Source organism: Emys orbicularis, chromosome 4 (assembly GCF_028017835.1).
Source record: "Emys orbicularis isolate rEmyOrb1 chromosome 4, rEmyOrb1.hap1, whole genome shotgun sequence".
Taxonomy (NCBI): Eukaryota; Metazoa; Chordata; order Testudines; family Emydidae; genus Emys; species Emys orbicularis.
The window spans coordinates 117,514,987-117,537,058 of NC_088686.1; the positions used below are offsets into that span (position 1 = coordinate 117,514,987).

Consider the following 22,072-nt stretch of genomic DNA (forward strand, 5'->3'; position numbering starts at 1 on the left):
TGATTTTTCCTTTGACATATTAACCTGCCTTTGTCTAATTTCATTTTTCTAATAACTTTTGGTTCTTTGTCTTCTTTTTCAGTCCCCATTGATGTTTGCAACTCCTCTCAATTTAGTATCATCTGCAAATTTAGTTAACATCTGTAATGATGTTGTACAAAACTTAAGTGAGATGCTGAGAGCCATGTACCCAGCTCAATATTTTACTCCTTTTTTTACAGGCCTTCAGCATTTGGTATTCTGCAGATTCAAATCCTGTTAAATTAATTCTGAGGGGAGTTTGTGACAGACTATCAACTGATTAACTAAAATTTACATATTCACACACAACGTGCTTTAAGTGTAATACTCAATCCTGCCTTAACTATGGAGCTGTGACAGCACTTCCATAATTACGTATCCTCCTTCCCCCTGTGCAAGTGGACAGGGACTATCCCGATGCATTGGCTAGCATACCTAAGCCAGTGTGCCAGGGATAGTACACTGTGTCAGGCATAGGCCTGGAACAGGCTACTTCCCTTTGTGGAACATTTATCCCAGAATTGTCATTAGTGAGGCCTAAACAGTGAACTTAATGACAATTCTGGGATAAATGTTCCTTTGTTGTTGTTTGGGATGAAAATAAATCAATAATTCCAAGCACAGCTGCTGCATGGTGTGTGTCTTATATTTTTGTGTGTCGTTGGTTTTGCTTGACTTGAGTAGTAATCAGTAATCAGCAATCAAATTAAGATTTGGATGAAATAGTTTGACCAACATGGACAGAGGGGTTGTTCTGCTAGAGGACAACTCCCCAGATGCATCTATAGCACAGCTTTATCCCTCAGTAATCTGAGGAAAAACATCCCTGCTCTCACCAAGTAGGGAAATCATGCTAGAACTTTGCTAGGAAGAACCACTCTTCAACATAGTCATTGTTAGCATAAATTTTTAACTGTAGCATGGACAGTAGTTCTGTGGGACCAAGTTGCTCAGCATACCCATTTGGAGGGAGACAAGTATTTATGGGCCTGTTAGTATCCCCTACATCCATCTATCCATCCAGGCATGGTAACTATATGGCCTTCATTACAGTAGTGTCTGCGCATCTCACAATACCCCCTTCAGATAGGGAAGTGCTGTTACCTACATTTTACAGATGGGGATCTGAGGCACAGAGAGACTAAGTGATTTGCCCAAAGTCATGCAGGATGTCTGTAGTGGAGGAGGGAATTGAACCCTGGTCTCCTAGGAACCAGGCTAGCACCATAACCATACTCATCTACATGTGGAGGATCACCTAAAATGCTAAAGGGAGGGGTTCAGCTATAACCCTTTTTCTGGGCTCTGTGGAGGGTGCACAGGTGAGCAGGCCTGGAGTAAGGCTAAGGGAGTGTGTGTGGGAAATACACATTCCGCTTCCTGCTCTGGAGCTCAAGGTGAAGAAGGATGTCCTGAGACTATAATACTTTTCCATGCTCCCCCTTCCATGCAGGGTTCCTTTTTTTAAGTGGGAAGAAGGGTCCTGAAGACACCTGAGGTCTGGGGACTTCCTGGCAGCACCATTCCAGTCAAGTCATCCTTACAGGATGTGGGACCTGAGCTGCAAAGTTCATGTCTGCTGCAGAACCACACAGCTTGTGTGTGGAAGTCCCTGGTCTCCCATAGCTCATTTGATAGGGAGAAGAGGGAGGGGACCAACCTTGCCTCTTCAAAGAGATAACCAGGGTGATATCTATTCAAGGGAAAAGAACTTCATGGAGATTTCCTCCCTTATAGGGCCCCATCTTGCAAGTTTTCCACAGAAGGAGCAATCAGGCTCTAAATTTTCTACATGGCACATTCAAAATACCCCCCCTTACTGTCTTAAATCTGCAGATGATTCAGCAATGTGCATGTACAAAATGTACCAAAAATCCCTAGCAATTGTTAAAAATTAGAGCTGTTCAAAATTTGTAAAATGAAAAATTCATCTGTTGAAAAATAGCAATTTTTTTCAAAAAACATTTTATTTGAAATTTTCCATTGTTTTAAAGAAAAGTGAAAAATGAAAATAGTAAAGATTTCATTTTTTCTCCTTCCATTTTTTTCCCTCTGTATTTCCTATTTTCTTTCCCCTCTTTCAGTCATAAAATGAAAAAGGGGAAAAAAGGGACGGAGAGGAGGCAAAAGTGAAAATCAACAATTTTTGAAAAAAATTTCACAAACAAAAAATTGTTCCTTTTTGAAACCCATGGAATGAAACAAATTTTTAAATTTTTCATTAAAACTCTTCACAAATTTTCAACCAGCCCTGTTTAAATTGAAGCATGCACTGAATTCTGTTTACCTCTGTAATCAGGGCCGACTCTAACTTTTTTGCCGCCCCACGCAAAAAAGAAGAGTGCCGCCCCCCCCCGCAAGCGCCACGCCGCGCCACCATACCCCCCCCAGTGCTGCCGAAATCCCCGCCCCCCCAGCACCACGCCGCCTGAATCCCCGCCCCCCAGAACGCCACGCCACCCAAAGCCACGCCCCCTCCGAGCACCGCGCCAACCCCCGCCCCTCCTCCGAGCGCCAGCCCCCGCCCCCCCCAGCGCTGCGCCGCGCCAACCCCCGCCTCCCCAGCACCGCGCCACGCCAGCCCCCGCCCAATAAATAAATAAATAAAAACCTGAGCACCGCCCCGGCCCAAGGCGCCGCCCCAAGCACGTGCTTGGTCGGCTGGTGCCTGGAGCCGGCCCTGTCTGCAATCTGGCTTCAAACACAAAATCTCCACATTAATTAGTATATTTGAAACTACTGATGTCTAATGATCTTTGTGCTGTTTTTGCCAGACTATGGGCACAGTAGGGGGCAGAATTTGGCCCTTAACTGATATTTTAAGATCTATCTTCATATTTCACTTTAAGTGTATAAAATGAAGCTCTTGCAGGGTAAGTTATACTATTTAGGCTGATAATGGACAGATCCTTCCTTATAAATGGTGGTGCTGCAGTTTGGGTAAGACAGATAATGTTTTAGTTTTTTTCTTTCTGAAAGAAACGACCCATTTAATAAATTGGATGTCCATTGTGAAAGGGGGGAAGATTTATGAATTGCACAATGCAGGATGAGGAGGAGGAGAATCAGCTTTTTGTGAAAATGAATGAGGAAGGCTGTTGAATAAATACCATAAGATGAGACAGCAGACAGGGCAAAAATAATCAGTTATGGGGAAATGGTTAGCCTCTGTGTAAACAGTGTTAATCATGCAAAGTTTCCTATAGGAAAAAATATAGACTGCAGGGCTTACACTGAATCTTTAATGGTTTCTGACTGTTCCTTTCCACTCTGGATCTGCAGTAAGGGAGATTTAGGTTAGATATTAGGAAAAACTTTCTAACTATAAGGATAGTTAAGCACTGGAATAGGCTTCCAAGGGAGGGTGTGGAATCCCCATCATTGGAAGTTTTTATAAACAGGTTGGACAAACACCTGTCAGGGGTGACTTCTTGAAGTCCCTTCCAGCCCTACATTTCTGTGATTGTGTAATATATTGTCTGTACTACAAAAGGGGTGCATGTGTGTGCACGATAGAGAGAGGAGAAAAATATACACACACGTTCTGGGGTTGAAATCCTGCCCAATAGAAGTCAATGGGAGCTTTGTCATTGATTTCACTGAGGCCAGGATTTCACCCCTGTCTCTTTTAAATACTGTGAACTGGATCCTGCAAGGTGCTGAGCGCACACTGGCATTTAACCAGCAAAAGCACTTAAGCATGTGCTTAAAGTTACGTATGTGAGTAGTGCTGTTGAATTCAATGGGATTTAAGTTGTGTGTGTGTGCTTAAGTACTTGGCTGGATTGGAGTCGTACTGCTCCACCCTCTTCTGCAGGATAGAGCCCTCTATGAATTTCTTCCAGAGACTTTTATGAAGCCCCGAAGTCCATGTTCCTGAAATATACAGAAATGAGTTATTTTATCATTTTGGCAGACATGAGGAGGTTGACACTTCCTCTTACTTGCCAAATATTCCAGTTTTAAAGACCAGTTAATAGAACATTCTGTGGAAGGGTGGGGGGAAGATGTCGCTGTATGCATAACTGAGTAAATCCAAACTAAAATCAGTACCATAAACTAAGTGTGAAGGCTTGGTGTCATTTATGTGCACAAATTCCTGCTCAATCTCATCTTTAACCTTTTGGATGTTGTTGCCGAATACACTGTGTTATGAGGAGAGGCTTGTCAAAGATGACAGTATGTGAAAACTCCAGTCAGAAACACAGGTGCTCAGAGAGTGTGCCTTAACATGCAAAGTTATGCCTCAGAACTGACACACCTGGGGCCTGCTCCAGTGTCTTTTGAAGTCAGTGGAGAAACTGGAATGCGTTATCTAGGGAGGTGGTGGAATCTCCTTCCTTAGAGGTTTTTAAGGCCCGGCTTGACAAAGCCCTGGCTGGGATGATTTAGTTGGGAATTGGTCCAGCTTTGAGCAGGGGGTTGGACTAGATGACCTCCTAAGGTTCCTTCCAACCCTGATATTCTATGATTCTATGATTCCCATTGCCTTCACTGGGATTTGGAGTAAGCTAGTGAGTAGAAAACTAAGGACATCAAGGCTCAGGTTTTCAAAGGTGCCTAAGGGAGTTAGGTGCCCAACTCCTATTGAAATTCAATAAGATTTGATTATCTGGTTCCTTTTGAAAATTCCAGTCTAAAAATACATACCAGCAGGATCTTCATGGACCCCAGAGTTATTGTACTATGCTCCCAGTTGTGATTAAGGGGGAAATAGAAAGGCAAAACAATCAGCTTTTCCAACTCTCTTTCATCATAAGCTTCACTTATTCAAAACATGAGTAGGTTTGGGTAAATATTATTTCATTCTAATTAAAAACATTTATAAAAGGCTTTACTGATGTCCAGTAACTTAGGACTAATTTATGGAACCCTGAAGATAGACGCGTGATACCATTACCCTGTTTTTAATGTTTTCCATTGCTATTAGTTTAACCCACCTCAGTCAGTGCCAAATATGCTAGATAAGGAATTTTGGCAAAGAACACGAAACTTTCTAAAGTAAAAATAAAGGCTCTGCAGGAGAAGCTAAAATGTTTTGGCTTTTAACTCTTTTTTTTTTAAATGTTGTTTTTAACTTGTAAAGATTGAGTGTAAGATATTTGAAAAAACAAAAATTAAACTGAAACCTCCTATATATTATATAACAGTTTTGGGCACTTTCAGTTTCTCAGTATGCATTCTGAGTATGAGGAAAACATAATTTTCTTTCTTTCTTTCTTTCTTTTAAATCTCCGCTACAGTCAAGTCAGGACGTTTACCTTCTTGTTGACTTTGTCTCCAAGTCTGTGTGCTTACCTGTTTGCCTAGGCTATCTGATCTTGCTGCATTCTATATAACATAGTGCAACTTCAAGGGAAAATCCTGCGATTCCTTTAAGAGAACAATGAGGGGACTGTCTCTACTAGGTGAAAAAGTTACATGAAACAGTTGTCTGTAGTGTCTTGAGGTTGCCGGGCCTGCACAATACTATGCATCCACATGCATACAGGTGCTTTCTCAGTCATTTTGCAAGCATTGCTTGTGTCCCCCTGTGGAAGGGGAGCCATAAGAATTACAGGTGTACTGGTTCAGCAGGCCCTCCCAACTGCATTCCATAATGCACTGCCTTGTGTTTGCAGCAAAAAGTCTCCTCTTCCAAATCAACCATTCTTTCTCATCTACCCTGTTTACCCTACCTCTTTCCCTTCCATTTTTCCTTCTCCTCCCTTGTTTTTTCACTCTGCTGGTTTTGTTTTAAATCTTCTTGTATTCTTGTTCCATTATTGCTAGTCCATGGGTCACATGCAGAAACACATTGGCCTTTTCTAGACAATGCATTCAGTGGACGTGTGCTAACCAAGCAGCCAGAAAAAGTATTTTGCAATAAATAATGGGCCAAATTCATCCCTAGTATAACTCAGATTTATTAAAAGTCTCAGGTGTGAGATGTGACCTACAGTCCTGTTTCATACAAGGATAACTCTTCATTTCATTGATTTCACACCTGATTGACCCCAGTGTGAGATGAGAATCAAGCCCCCAACATTTGCTCAGTTCGCTTTTGTAAAATAGTGCATATTATTTTAGAAAATTACCATAAAATCACCAAAACCTCAGCTACTGAAGGATTGTGAAGGGAATATTCCAGTAGTTTATGAGGACAGTTGAATTTGTCTTTAAAATAACTCAGGACAGTCATTACAAATATCAATAACTTTTCTCACTCCTGTCTGCAACTTATCTGGCAGCTAACGTATAAATGTAGTGACAAAAATTCATCCGTCTCCTCCTCCCCCACTAGATTACTTATTAGGCTTATACAAGGCAAGATATTAAAAACACTTTTGTCTGTCACACCGCCACGGGTAGGGGAGGGGGAATTTGCCAGTTGCTAATGGATACCTGGAGTTTTTGTGTATGACCATGAAGAACAGCTTGTGCACTTTCACCCCTGATGTTCCCTGAATAACTTGGGTCTCATTTAGGTCAATAAGCCTTTATCAAAACGTCAGGAGTGAAAAATGTGTCTTGGTGTAAGCCGACTGGTCGTTCCCTCCAGTCACAGGAGTCTATAGAACAATCAATGTTCTCTAAGCTTGTCTGCATGTCACGCAAAGAACTGGATGACAGTAACCATTGACTACATGTCGGTTTCATTGTCTTTGGGACAGCCCACATTTGCATACTTGCCAGTGTTCCTGTTATCCAATGAACCATGGAGAGTCTTTAAAAAAAAAAAAAAAAACCCACACAACTCTAATGCAAATTTCGCACACAAAAAACACACACATTTAAAAAAACCAACAAAACACAGCCAAGGTTTCCCCCTTCTTGTTATAATAATGAAACTATAATCTTGATAATCCTACAGTTTTTGATACAAAAATTGCATTTGTTATTGTGCATAAAATTTAACTTTCCCATTTTTCCTTCCAAGAAAATCTTTTCTTTTTTTGTTTTGTTAATCCCCATTGGGCAGTCTGAACACTATTGTGTGAACCGCACATATGAGTTGAGGCCATAGGTTTGTTGCTCAAATAACTTCTTTTGTATGAAAGAAACAGCTAGCTCTCTGCTTAATGATTTGTCATTGTCTTTCACTGAGGGAGTTTCCTTCATATTAGTCATGAAAGAGGCTATATTAGCCTGCTACGATATAGAAATGTACTAATATATTAGAGCTTGTTGATTATATCTTATAAATCAGTACAATGTCATAAAATAGACAACAGTCTTGTCCTAGTACTAATCACTATTTTAATAGACAGGATAGTGTTCTCATTTGCATTTCAGTGTAGGTTTAAAATGTATTTAATTAAGCTAAACAAAAGGGGAATCCTACTGCATGTGAAGTTACTGTGTTAGGCATAGTATATTGTATTGTTTTATATTGTGTTACAAATGAATGCCCATTAGGTTTTCAAAAAATGTTGTTGTAACAAATGTTTCTGAATAAAATTCTCCCAAGGTTTCCTGTTTATTCCTTCCACACATTAGAATAGACTATGGTCCAGATCCTCAGCTGATGTAAATTGGCCAATATCCATCTTTATAGCAGCCAAGGATCCAGCCAATATCATTTAATTTTCTTGAACCTGGAAACCTCTCAGGAGCACAGTAACTTTGTAGACAATTGTGATAGCTACCCTGATGCACCTAGCAACAACGTACAGAAAGCCCGGGGCATTAGAGCCCGTCACGTTAAGAGAAGGAATGTTGGCTGATGTCCTCCTGCCTTTTGAAAAATGTCGTAGTGTCTTTAACTTGCACCTGCACAACTTAGCTACCAGGGATGAGCAGTTTAATGCACCATCAGAATGCTGGAATTTTAGAGCCCAGTCCGACTCCCATTAAAGTCAGTGGACTGGGCCCATGATAAATAAGAATCATTGCTCTTTTTTTCCCTCAGCAGCCCTATTGCTCTTTTAACCTCTAAAGCAATACTCCGATTGACCAGTATTTTGCCTTAAGTATTTTAATTGATTAAAAATCAATTACACTTGTGTTTAAGCTAAAAGTGGTCACTTTCTTCAGCGCTTTTCTTTTCCCATCATCATCATCATCCAGTCGTGCAATATCATGACATACAGGCATAGATGTCACAGACTAGTAATATTATTTAGCCTTAGAGGACAAATGTTGATTAGCGGCATGCCCTATTCTCTTCAGCAACAATTGGGCTCCTCAAATGCCGAAGCAGTGCTTGGCTTTTGTCATTCTAGTTTACTCAGACACCAAACTGCTCCAACAAACCATTGGTGTATGCAGTGTTGTTGTCGCTGTGTCAATCTCAGGATATTAGAGAGGCAAGGTGGGTGAGGTACTATCTTTTATTGGACCAACTTCAGCTTGTCTCTCTCACCAACAGAATTTGGTCCAATAAAAGATATTGCCTCACCTATCTTGTCTCTCCAACAAACCAAGCAGTTTAGTTCTAAAATATAATTAAAAGGTAATAGAACGTTATACCTCATGAACATTTTAACATGTTACATGCCAAGTCCTGGGTATTTTCATTTAGAAGCCACAGCTTCTATTAAAGGTGGTTATTTTCCCTTTTTGCTCTAAATAGGGGATGATTTCTACTTAGAGCTAAGCTCGGCTATTCAGTGAGGCCAGATACTAATTGAATGTGGCTTCTAAATAAAAGAAATATGGGATTTCAACTTTCTGTTACTTTGGAAAAAATATAATCAAAACTCCTTCACCTGCTAATTGACAAAAAGCTACTGTCTGGGGATTTAAAAAAAAAAAGTGCATTGAAAATCATACTGAGTAAGTTCCAATTTTGTATCATTCTTTCCCTGACAGATGCAAATGGATGTTAGACCCTTCCATTCCATTCACTGTACACTTTGGAAACTCCTGGGTCAGTCCCCTGAAATGTTTAAATGTTCAGTCTGGTAGTGTAGCTGTCACAGAACTGTGTTTTAACCAAATTCCTGAACCATATTCTTGTACATTTCTTACAAAAACTCAGACCTTTAGCCCCATTTTGGACCATAGTTATCCACCTTTACTTCACTTTGTTCCATAGGTGAACTCCTAACCCTGCTTAAGACTCCCATTGACTTTAGGGGCTGGGGGCAGGATTTCACCCCATGTTTTAAAACTGCCTGGAAACTATCAAGCTGTAACCTGGTACCAGAAATGTTACTTTTAAAAGTGTGGGCTGCACTTAGGCTATAAAAGGGTGGGTAAATGGCTGGCTAAGATGATACTGCAAATGGTGTATACAGTGTACTTTTTCTGGAAATGAGATATACTAGCAAAATATTTGTCTTGTGAATGTAGAGTCTGCTTGTTTTCTTTGGCTAAGTCAAGCAACTTTCTGTTTGAATTATTGAAGCCAAGTAAATTTATGCAGAATGGTTTCAGTTTTAGCACATAGAGAAGATCCAAACAGCGTGCCATTCTGGTATTTAAACATATTCTTTATCATACATTTCCCATTGCTTACACAGTTTTCCTGAGGTTTTGTAGTTTGGATCGTCTTGGCATATTGCATACTTTTCTTCTTTCCAAGTTTTACATTTCATTTTCTGTGTTCCTTAATGTCATCTGCAAGAAGAGAGAGAATATGTAAACTAGAAAATTAATCTAGTTCCCTATCTTTTTTCCCCCTAGGAAATTGTATTAGTGGTGTTTTTTGGAACGGAGTATGTGGTTCGCTTATGGTCAGCAGGATGCCGTAGTAAATATGTTGGATTATGGGGAAGGCTTCGTTTTGCTAGGAAGCCTATTTCTATCATTGGTAAGTATACATGATTTGAACATGTCGTAATTACTGAGAAAAAGCCACATTCCTATAAACACCTTGAACATTTAAAAATAAATGGAGTTTCCCTAGAGATTCCAGCCAAGTTAGAACAAGAACATTTGTCACTAGTATCTGCGCAGAACTTAAAGTTCTGAGGAATCTGTGGCATTGTTGGTTCCTTCTTTTAAAGAAAAAAAAAATCTTTCAACTTGATTCTTTTTCCCAGAAAAGAGACTTTCCTTTCGCAGTTGAACTGAAGTTTTGCCAGAAATAACAGACTTGCATACAATCCTGTCTCCCTAAATGGCTTCTATAACTTCAGCATTGCACACATCTTGTAATGGCTGCAACTGTTTATTTTTAAACAAAACCAAGTGACCTCTATATGTTAGGTCCATCTTAATATTTTAATGTTAGTTTACTCTGTTTTTGGATTGAGCTACCTAGAGCACACTGGTGTCTGGCAGGTGACATGTAATTATAAACTATTATTTTCATGCTCGTAGGGTGAGATATTTTTTTTTCAAAGGCACATGTGGAAGTTAGGCACCCAGCTGCCTTTGACTTTCAGTGGAAGGTGGGTGTTTAACTGGCCTATGTGGCCTTTAAAATCTCCTCCTTAATTCCTTGAATGCTTCAGCTAGTAAAGATTTTCAGAATACTTGCCCTGCAGTTCTTGTTTTTGTTATCCTTTGTCATATTTCTTATGGTAGCACCTAGGAACCATAGACAATCAGGGTCCTACTCTGCTAGGCACTGTACAAAGAGTAGTAGACAGTGCTTGCCCTGAAGAATTTACAATCTAAATAGACAAGACAGAGAAAGGGGTTTAGTTATACCAGTGGGCATCCATATCTTCATGGGGATGACTGCAAAATTTCTAAAGGCAATGGACAAAAATGCTGCACCCTAGGAATTCATAAGAGCACAGAATTGTTCATTAATTCATGGCTTAGCCTCTCTATGTCTGTATTATATAACTATATTCCATATGTGACTGTAAGTGTCATCTGCCTTTGACTGCTTCCCCAGGGCTCTGTCCGTTAATCCATCTCTCCTGAAATTACTACTAGCATTCCAAATCCCTGAGCAGCTTCAAACAGTGGCCGTTTTTTTTTTTAAACATGCTGTAAAGTTGTTTCCTTCTTTTTCCAAAATGTGTACTTTCTTCCCAAAATTACCCTTGCCTGAGCCCAGGCTTTACAGTGTTCTGCCCTAGACCAATGGCACTCTTACAATACTTTAAGGATAGATCTCTCTCAAACTGTGAGGATTTTATATGCCAGTTGTCGCAATCCAGGGCAAGTGACCCTGTATTCTCCCCTCCGTGATCCAACTAGGGCACTCACTCTAGGATCCTGGCTCCTCAGTTGTCATCTCTCTTGGGTGGAGACCCATGTCTCTCTCCCTTCTGAGCTGGGGTTTTCCAGGCTGCACAGTTCCCAGCCTACACTGTGGTATCCCCAGCAAGACAGACTGCTTGCACCTTGCTTTCTCTCCAAAGGCTATAAACAGTGTAATTGCCAACGGTTACAAGTTACCTCACAGGTCTTTCTAAGCAAGCTCCTCTGTTCTTAAGGTAAAAGCTTTACAGAGAAAACAATAAAAGAACCTACACACATTCTAAAAGGCATACCAGAGGTCACCCTAACGGTAACCTTGGACTCTGGTAGGTTTCAGTCCTTCCAAACCTTCCCCAAGGATTGCCCCCCTCTTTGGACAGAAGGCCCGGGTTGTTTGCTGGATCAGAAGGAAGGCCCTCAGTCAGTTTAAACACAGGCTGTTAATCCAAAATCCTTTTTGTCTGTTGCTCCCTGGAAAATCCATTGTAAACTATATAAATATGTGAGCCTCTCCAGGTGGTGGTTCCTCTCTGGAAGCGTTACAACCTTAGTGAATTTGCCTAATCACCTCCCTCTTTTCTTAGTTCCTGGAGGAGCTGTGGTCACCCTCTCCCAGGGAATTACATACAATCTCTGGCCCACAATGATACATACACTTAATACAGTAAGATCTCACAAAGATATCACAGGTAATTGCCTATCTGCCACACCAGGTAGAGCTTTATGCTATTGGAAGGGAGCGATTCCCAACTTGCTATTGGTATGCAGGACTTGTTTCTATCCCTGGTAGGCTCCAAGATATCAGACCTTACATCCTGACAATATTCTGCATAGTAAAGCTATTTTAGTTAGTTTTTAGAGGCTTGTAAAATCTATTAGTTACACATTTCACTCTTTTCCGGGTCTCAACAGTTGGATTCATGTTACTAAGTCACCTGATTTTATAGATGGGAGTAGTGAAAACCTGTGCCTGTACATTTTAAAAACCGCTATGAGAAAACACTGTATAATATGTAGGGTATATAGAACATATCATTGTTTTTTTGACACTATTGGAATGATCTGTGCCACATCTAGTTTTGACACTAATTAAAAATGTAGCCATCCCTGACTCATGGCAATAAAACCATTTTTACTACAGCAATATGTATTTTCTTTCTATGTTACAGCAGAGGTGTTGAGATATAGAATCCTAAAATTTTATTTGGATGGCGCGCTCTAAAAATTTCACCCTTCTCACAGTTAAAATAATATCAGCGTTGGATTTAAATCACAGTCTTATCAAAGCATTGCATTAAGCCTTGAATTTATTATCTTCACTTATTTTTATTTTCCAGATTTAATTGTAGTTGTTGCTTCAATGATAGTTCTTTGTGTGGGCTCCAAAGGTCAAGTCTTTGCAACCTCAGCTATCAGGTAATAATTTATCAATAATTGAAGAGAACGTGGTCTGTTTTAATAAAGGTTTATTATTTCACTCTCTCCTCTCCCTGTAACAGTTCTTAAATTTTAGAAGTGGTCACCGCTTTGGCATCTGTGTTGACACAACAGACCAGATTATGATCTCAGTTACCAGGCACTGGTGTAGCTCAGAGTAATTCCCTCACATCTTCCTACTTATAATAATGAAATTGTATATACCGTAATAACACTAGAGCTTCACAAAAACGTCACCCACAAAATAGTAATGATGCACTCAAATTTTGTTCATGTTTGCCAGCTAGTCGTATGGTTTTTACCAACTTTTTTGGTTTTTGGATATCTAGTGAGTTTTTTAGGCTGTTCTTAATAGTATATTTGGAGTTAGAGGTTGACTGTTGGAAAAGATATTGAGGGAAGTTCCATGTGCCAACAATTGACTGAACATATCTCGTGTGTTCAGGTGGGTCAGCCTGGCAGGTTTCGCTGAATGATGGGTTGAATTTTAGTTGCAGTGATGCTCTGTGACTGTGGTGGCTCTCTACTACAAAGCATATCCTGTAGTTGCTTGGAGCATTATTTCCATGATCAACTATGTAAAAGTTTCTGGAAACTCCAATTGTTCTCTAGCCCAGTAGATGAAAAGACCAAAGAAAAGGTGGCTAAATGTCTAGCTGTGGAAAGTTATCTGTTTCTGCCCGTTCTGCTTCCCTTTTGAAACTCTTAAAAGATAGCACCAGATACATGAAGATTAGCCAGGGAACAATCTCCATAATATTCACAATCTCCATAATGTTTCTAGAATTCATGAATCATTGGGCATTCCTGCCAACCATACAAGTGAAAGCCTATTCCCCTTCCCCCACAGCTGCTCACATTTGTCTAATAGGCTGAGCTGAATAAAAGATGGGGGAAAGGGAGGAACCTGTAAGCTTAATGTACTAACCTGACTGTGATGTAATCAATGTATTTTAATTTATCATTTGAAAAAAGCTTCCTCTCCCCCTGTATCGCTTCTCTTGTATCCTCAGACCCTTGTAGCTTCACTTATTTAAAATTTGTATTCCAGGGGTATCCGCTTTCTCCAGATCCTACGAATGCTGCATGTTGACCGTCAGGGTGGCACATGGAGACTGTTGGGATCAGTAGTTTTCATACACAGACAAGTAAGTTAGATCTGACATAGGGACAATGCTTGAACAGAATAAGAAAACAATTTTTCTTGGTTATAGCCATTTTCAGGTCTTCTGTGTCACACCCAGTGTACCTGAATTCGGTCATTATACTGCTACAGCACAGACAGCTACTATTCTTTAAAATACATATTGCAGCTTTGCAAAATAGAGGTCTGTGGTTTGCCAGGAGCATTTAATATTAAGCTAAATTAACAGAGGGTTTGAGCGGCTGACCGTTATTGAGCTCAAGTTCCCTTGTGATATGGCTCTAAAGAGAGAAACTGCAGAGGTTTGATGCATCAGGAATTAGTCCTGATCCCCTTCTCTTTTGTGTGCCCAATTGCTGTGCAGGAGGAGATAGATTATAATTCACAGGTAATCACTGGGACAGTGTTGTTGCATGTTTTTAACCAACTTATTTATTTTAAATATTATCCTATCATGTAAACATGATGATATAAAAGCATGGAATGTAGGCAGATGTCTTCTTGTTGTTAAATATATGAACTTAGGAACATGTGGTGATTGTTTCAATTAATCAAATACTGTTGCTTTACTGTGTTTAAAGGACAACAGGTAAATTCCCCAAGTTTAAAATTTTCACATAAGTCCCATTTTCAAAAGTGACTTGGGCACTCAGTAGCCTAAGTTTCACTGAATTTCACTGACTTTCAGTGAGACTTAAGCTTCTCAGTGTCCAGGTCACTCGAAATTTTTACCTAACAGCAAATTTTCAATTGCAACCCCACCAGATTTTTTGCAAAAGTCATGAACAGTTATTTTGAAATCCAGTATCTGCGATTGAAGCATACATACATTTCTGTAAAACACTGGGCCAGGTCCTCAGCTGAGTTCTACTGAGTTCACTGGAGCTAGGCTGATTTGCACCAGATGAGAGTCTGATGATCTATTTGAATAAACTGCTGAAATTAACTTTTTTTTTACCATTTTAATTATTTTATAGAAAAACTCCAGTGTCACATAGTTCAAAGCTCTTTAACAGTATTTTTATTTGTTTTTATTCTGCTTTCAGGAATTAATAACTACCTTGTATATTGGGTTTCTGGGCCTGATTTTTTCATCTTATTTTGTGTATTTGGCTGAAAAAGATGCTGTGAATGATTCAGGACAAACAGAGTTTGGCAGCTATGCAGATGCCCTGTGGTGGGGAGTAGTAAGTATGGTATATTTTGCAATATAAAATGACAGCTAACATCCTACATTGTTTACTAATATAAAAAAGTTCCAGTATGTGTGGGAGAACAGAAGTCAGATTAAAATTGCCTCATTGCTACAGTATCTTCTGTCACTCTTTTTTGATATCATGTGAGGCCATCAGATAATGGTGCAGAAATAGTAAATTGTGGATATTTTATTTATTTTTATTAGTAAAGGGGGGTGAACCCTTTAAAATGATTTGGAACAATCAGGCCATGCAAATAACTAACCTATATATGTGTTCTCATGACTTTTACCCTTGTCCTCCCTTCTGGTACCTCCTATTGTTTGTTACATTAATTTGTTGTAACTCCTCTTAACATAGGGTTAGTTCCTTTTAGGTGTTGAGCATTTTAGCCCTGGTTCAGTATAACACGCAAGCCCTAGCTTAGCTTTAAGCACATTGGGTAATCCTTTTGAAGCCAGTAAGGCAATTCACATGCTAAAAATTAAGCATGTGTATTGGGGACAGAGTGCTCAGCACCTCTTAGGATCAAGCCCAGGCATTGTAAGCACTTTGGAGCAGGGAACATCTCTCTTCCTTTGTGTTTATACAGTGCCTAGCACAATGATACCCCAATCTTGACCACGTAGTGTCCCCTTGCATGTCTAATATATGGTATTTATAAGGTGCTTCTTGTGATAATATCTAGGCACCCTTACATAACAATACTATCTAGGTGCTGCATAATTGGCATGAACATTTTAGAACACCCCTAAATACATGTTCTGCTGCTCTTGTGGTCTAAACATCATTCATTAGGCTGTGAATGATGGTAAACGTTATTCTTTTCAACTATCTTAATGGTACGATTGATGGAATGATTCCATGGCACCTCTCAGCTAAGGCGAGAGTCAGAACTTAGGCGTACTGACTCTAGAGTTGTCCATTTGCTTGTTCCAATAAATGCACTAATTTTGTTGCCTCTACTAATGATGATCTCTCTCTCTCTCTTTTATTGTCCTTTCATATGCACATATTAAATTATCAGCCATGTTCTGAGAGTTTTATTTTGTACTTACCTTTCCTTTCTTTTCCCTCTCTGAATTATAAGAGTGTAGACTGAATTAGTAGACTGTCACTGCGGTTGCACTGTATGTCAAAAAGTACCTTTTTTACCTGGGTGGTACTTATCATAAGGCAATAAAAGTGAGAGCTGGAAATAACCTTTTAGATCATCCATGCCCTCCCTCATTATTTCCTGGTTGTGTCCTTGCTATTGCTGCATGACTGTTCTTAGTAAATGGAACCATCTTCATTAAGCATTCCACATCCTTAAAAGGAATACATTGCATGGACATCACCAGCGATTCAGCATATGCATTTCCATAATGCACTTTATTTTTGGAGTCTTATCTTTTGAGGCTTTAAATCACGTGACAGACTTTGATTTTTAACACTAGTGAGACTAAGAACAATAGATCACAGGAAGAAAAAGTGTAGCACTATATTTGTCTGACCTGCAGTCTTGACCAGGAGGACGTGTTCTTTCTGGAGATTGTTATTTATGTATTTATTTTATTTTATTTATTTATTTTGCTCGCGTTTTGTCTCCTAAATTTCTACACGTGGTACCACTTGCTTTTCCAGCACTAAAACATGTATTGATGAGCATGTCAACTGCAGGTCTCCTGCTGCTGAAGTGTATAAGTATACCTCTCATGAGTCCACCTATTTATTTTGCTACTTAGGCTATTATTGCGAACTTTATAGCTTTTTCTCTTCCTGTCCACCAAGACTAATACAGACTAATACTAGGATGAGAAAACTTGCCGTTCAGCACAAGGAAGTGTCAATTTGGCAAGTAATTTTTTCAGGGCTTTCCTGACAATAAAGCATGTTTTTCTCCTCCTTCAGTGCCAGGTTCACGTGACACTTAAATTAACAGTGTCAGATGCAGCCACATCTCAATATGTTCACCTTAATCTTAGCAATGAAAGTTGTACCTCTGCCAGGCATGACTGGTTCACTAAAATTAGAGTAAAGCTTTTCTTAGCTGGAGTGAGACCAATAAGCTTCTACAAACGTAGGCAGGCCTTGCTTTAGGGAATAAGATGATCAGTTGTGGGAGTAATACATATTACTTCTCCCCATAACCCTGATTATGACAAAGTTATGTAATTGGTACATTTAATAATGGGGAGATTCTTCTGCTGAAGCCTCCATCATAGTGCAGGACATTGCTGGAGATATGGTTCTAGATTAGATGAATTCCCCAGTCCAAGTATTTTAATTTAAAATATACATTTTAATACCCTAATTAATCTCTAGGTGGAGAATGCTATGGTAATCTAGACTAGCTATGGTAGAAATAAGGATAACAGTCAAGAGGTCTTAATCAAAGAGGAACAGTTGCAATTGCCTGGCCAGCCATATATGAAAAATACATCACAGACCACTGCTGCTACCTTGGATTGAGCCACGAGGATCCCCAGGCTGCTGATCAGTATGGCAAAGCAAAGCACAGGCCTAGTCCTTGCATAATTGGTCAGGACACTTCCCTTTTTTCCACTTCTCTGGATGCTTCCACCTACTAGTATGATGCATACATCTGCTTCCATGTAATCAACGTTGAATCGCAGTCTTTCATCCCAGGCCTTGTCCCATCGAGGCAAGGGACTGGAAAAAGAATAAAATTATAAAAGCTGGGTTTGATGGGGAAGACATGCAAAGGAGATGAGTCACATCACCATACTGATGGCTACAACCCAGCGGAGGGATGATCAAACAGAGAGGAAGGATTGTCCAGTGGAAAAGTGGTCCCAGGCACTATCCTAGGACTTGGGAGACCTGGACTCAAGTCCTGCTCTGCCACAGACTTCCTGTGTGATCTTGGGCAAGTCACTTAGCCTCTCTGTGCCTCAGTTACCCATCTGTGAAATGGGGATGATAATTCCCTACCTCACAGAGCTGTTGTGAGGATAAATACATTAAAGATTGGGAGGCACTCAGATGCTAGCATAATGGGAGCCACAGAAGTATATAAGAGAGAATTTCTCACAATAGCTCCTAGTGGCATTGGACCTTTTGGGATCCGACATGAGGACTATTAGGAAGACAGAGCAAGTGCCCAGCATGGCTATCTGGATCCCTCTTGGAAGAAGGGCTTCTTCAACCCTTGCAAGATCCTGCAAGTGATTCAATAGACTCAAGCTCAGTGTTGTCAATGGCTGCTGATAGATTTAATACAGAACACTCCGAGTTTTTAGTTTATTTAAAGTATTTCTTTCCATAGTTTTATGTGATCTCAGTAGCTATGCATCCTTGTTTTAAAACCAATAAAGGCAATGAAAGAAAAAATGTATGTTAAATACATTATATGGACACCTGGTTCAGGTTAATTGTTAGGAGGTAATTGCTGGCCACAGTATTGGTACAGCGTTAGGGCTTATCTACTTAAACACTTAGCTCACAGCAAGCTGATACGTAAACCTGCCCCATACTAATCTGTTGCGCATTATGTCCATGTGAAGCTCCCTAGTGTGCTTTAATCTACTTCCGTTTCAAGGATCCCAGAAGGATCCCAGATGGCAGTGCTTGCTGTGAACTAAGTGTTCACCTAGGCAAGCCCATAGTTCCATGGCGTGGTTGAGGAAAAAACAATACTGAGAGGGATCGGGGAAATCTGGTTTCCATCACCACGTTCTTGATGCCTTCAATAAAAAAGAGACCTATGGAGTCAGGATGATGATCAGGGAGGCTGATGAAGAGTGACGATAGTTTGAGCAAATGAGGCCAGATTTCCAAGAGCTCAGCACCCAGCTGCTCTAGCTGTGACACTCTCAGCCAGTTTTTCAAAGCAGTTCAGTACCGAATTTTGAGCTCCTTTGAAAATCTGACCCCATCTATTTAAAACAGGGCAGAACTTCCCCTGCACGAGAGAAGCATTCACAATCGGTGTTTCTAATGGGCCAATAGTCCTTGCCTTGGCTAGTCATCAAGGATCTGGGTCATCTCACACGTAGTTGTCACCACTCTGAACACACGCAAACGCAACCCTGGTGCAGTTGAGAAGACTCTTCATGGCGAGTGCTGGGTAAGAGGTGCTCTGGTTTTATCACAGCCGGGATTTTTTTTCTTTTGACAAAAATAAGGAAAGAATGCACAATATTGCTATCTTAGGGTTGTGACAGTGCTGCCCGTGGGAGCCAGCTGAGGTCACTCAATCAGGGTGAACTGCAAACAAAACGGGGCAGACAAACCCCAAACGCTGGTGGCTATTCCAATACTTAGATTTACCAAGCCAGCACAAAACAGCTTCTATAGTACCTCACTGGTTACTCAGAAGTCCAAACAACGCAGTTCCCTTAAAGTATCCAGCCTCAGGCCTCCGTCCAGACACACCTGTCAGATAAGATGATGATTACTGAAAATCTTACTTCATCATATAAAAGAAAAGGTTCTTCCAATCCCAAAGGATCAGCCACATACCCAGGTCTAATTATAACTTAGATCTTACCCAAAATACATGCTATAGTCAATTCTTATTAACTAAGCTAAAATTTATTAAAAAAGAAAAGAGAGAGAGTGTTGGTTAAAAGATCAATATACATACAGACTTGAATTCAATTCTTGAGGTTCAGATACATAGCAGAGGTGAGCTTGTAGTTGACAAAAGTCCTTTTAGAAATAGTCCATAGGTTATAGTTCAATGTCCATATTCAGGGTGGCTCCAGTCAGTGACTGGGGGGGTCTCAATCCTTATGGTTTAAGGTTTCCCCCTCTTGAAACCCAAAGCAGATCTGAGATGAAGTAGGATCATGTTCCAGGGTTCTTATACATTTCCAGCAGCCTTTCGGCCTGAGAAAACAATAGGCTTAATTCTCCTTCTCTCAAACATCCTGGCAATTAGCACAGGGTAATCTATCCATTAAACAGTTCAGATACAGGTTACCACAGCCTTCAAAGAGACACAGACAATAATACTATTTCACTCAAGTATCATCATAAATGTTAATATTCCTTTTTTGATCTTTGAATTAAAGTTATAGCAATAGACAAGACTTGTTTGCTTACATCACAAGACCTGAGCAAACATCTACCCTTGAGATCTCTAACAATGCAGACTTGCATTTCAAAGCTCTATTCATTTACATATCTTCCTAACCAGTCCTTAAGGTTCACCCATGGGTCAGGTCAGTCTGAGTTAATTAACTTTTTCTGGCCCTGTCACCTTCCAATGAAATATTATATTACACTCATAACGTCACAAGGGTCAATACTTTTCCTTGGGCCTTCTGCTGCAAAACCTTCCTCTTATTAATTTGAATTTACTTGAGCACTTCTTACTGTACCTGTTAGTCTATGGCCTCCCTAGAGCAGTCTGAAGGTAACGTGCAGCATTGTATAAAATTTTTGCTGTGTCAGTTCAGCTTTGGAGGCAAGCAGATGCTGTTTAAGTTACGCTCTGCCAATTAACTTACCTTCTGACAGAAAAGTACTGTCACTTATGTATTACCAATTTTTTATTATCTACATATAAAATACAAATATTGTGATCTAAAACACAGAAAAAATATACGAGGAGGGGGAAATCTAAACTATTGTGGCTAAGCTATTGTTCCTATCCTGATTTGTAATCTTGAATATTTAATATATGGCTTCAAGAAAATGCAGAAAAAAAATCTCACTTTCAGGAAGCCTGTTTGTGTCTTTCTTCCTTAGCCATTAAACTGAACCCAGCCTGGGGCAGATTTAGGGAGCTCTGCTTTTGATATCTGTTCCATGATACAATATTTCCATCCCCCACATCTGAGCAAACATCCTTCAGGAAAACCATTATGTAGATTGCCTTGGCTACCCTCTCTGATCATGAACACTATTTGCCCTGATCTATTATTGAACATACTTCTGCATGGATAATACAGTGCACAGATTCCTTTGAACTGCATTCTTAACAATTGTCTGCCAGGTGTCTCATTTAGTTGAAAGAGGTCTCTGTCCCCCCCGCTTTTTTTTAATTCTTAATATCTACCTGCCTGCTGTCTTTCTCTACATTGAGGGCCCAGTTCAACATATCCGTGAAAGTAACACCATCTCTGTTTAGCCACACACATAAGCATTTGCTTAAATTCCATTGAAAGTCAGTTGGACTTAAGCACTCGCTTAAGGGCTTTTGCTGAACTAGGGTGGGAATTCCATGCAGACTTAACTTTAAGCAGTGCATAAAAGGTTTGCTGAATCAGGGCATAAGGTCTTCACAGATCAAATTGGTTTAATCCACTCTAGTCATTTAATGGCAGGTGCACATAAATTTTGGAACATTGCCTCACAAAAGGGAGCCTCCATCATTTGAGGGCCTTCTTAAATACAATCTTAAAATCCAGAGTAGACTGTAACTTGAGTTCACTTTTGGACATGTAAGGAAAAACAATTCCATTTATTATTTGCAGACTGTACTAAGGGAGGAAACTGAGCTCACCTCCACACCCTCCTAATTTTCTGTAGGTGTTATAGGTTTTTTGAGCATGAGTTCAGATTTCAAAATGCAGTTTGCTTGGGATTTATGCATCTTGTCTCTGAACTTTGATTTTATGGGCAGTTCAAGTGGCTTTTAATCCTCACTTAGTAAAGACCTGTGGTGTGGGATCAGTTTTCTCTGTTTCTTTCAAAATTCTTGCTAGCCAAGTACCAATAAAGGAACTTTTGTATGTAATGAGCACTCAGATACCAAAGAGCTAGAAGAGAATTCTGGTTAGTAACATTCAAATAGTTTTTAGAAACTGATCTTCCATTTCAATGAAACAATAAAGAAATGTTTTATAACTAGAAATTGATTACCTTTTAGGCCAGATCCTAAATTGTCATAACTTCATCAACTTCAACTGAGCCAAGACAATTTATACAAATTGAGTATCTGGATGTAAATGGTTAACTTTTCTTATTGAATGAACGTTTTTATGAGATGGCTATCTACGGTCAAGATGTTTGTACTTGGTTGAAATGAACCACATTGCAGTTTTCAGTGTGACCTAGCTAGAATTCTAACAGGGCTGCTTTAATATATTTCACAAGCAGGTCCCCGAATTCTAGGCATGGCTCCCGTTCCCCTTCTGTAAGGCATTTGACTTGGTGCCATTCTGATTAAAAACTAGAATGATATAAAATTAACTTGTCCCATAGATTAAAAGCTGGCTAACTGATAGGTCTCAAA

At 39.8% G+C, this 22,072-nt stretch overlaps 1 protein-coding gene across 1 annotated transcript in view; it reads left to right on the forward strand.

Annotated features, from left to right (window-relative positions):
- Positions 1–22,072, forward strand: part of KCNQ1 (potassium voltage-gated channel subfamily Q member 1) — a 553,847-nt gene that overhangs the window by 156,034 nt on the left and 375,741 nt on the right. The window contains exons 3-6 of the mRNA XM_065403597.1: positions 9,631–9,757; positions 12,444–12,522; positions 13,595–13,691; positions 14,734–14,874. Coding sequence (XP_065259669.1) covers positions 9,631–9,757; positions 12,444–12,522; positions 13,595–13,691; positions 14,734–14,874 — 444 coding nt within the window. The remainder of the gene's footprint in view (positions 1–9,630; positions 9,758–12,443; positions 12,523–13,594; positions 13,692–14,733; positions 14,875–22,072) is intronic.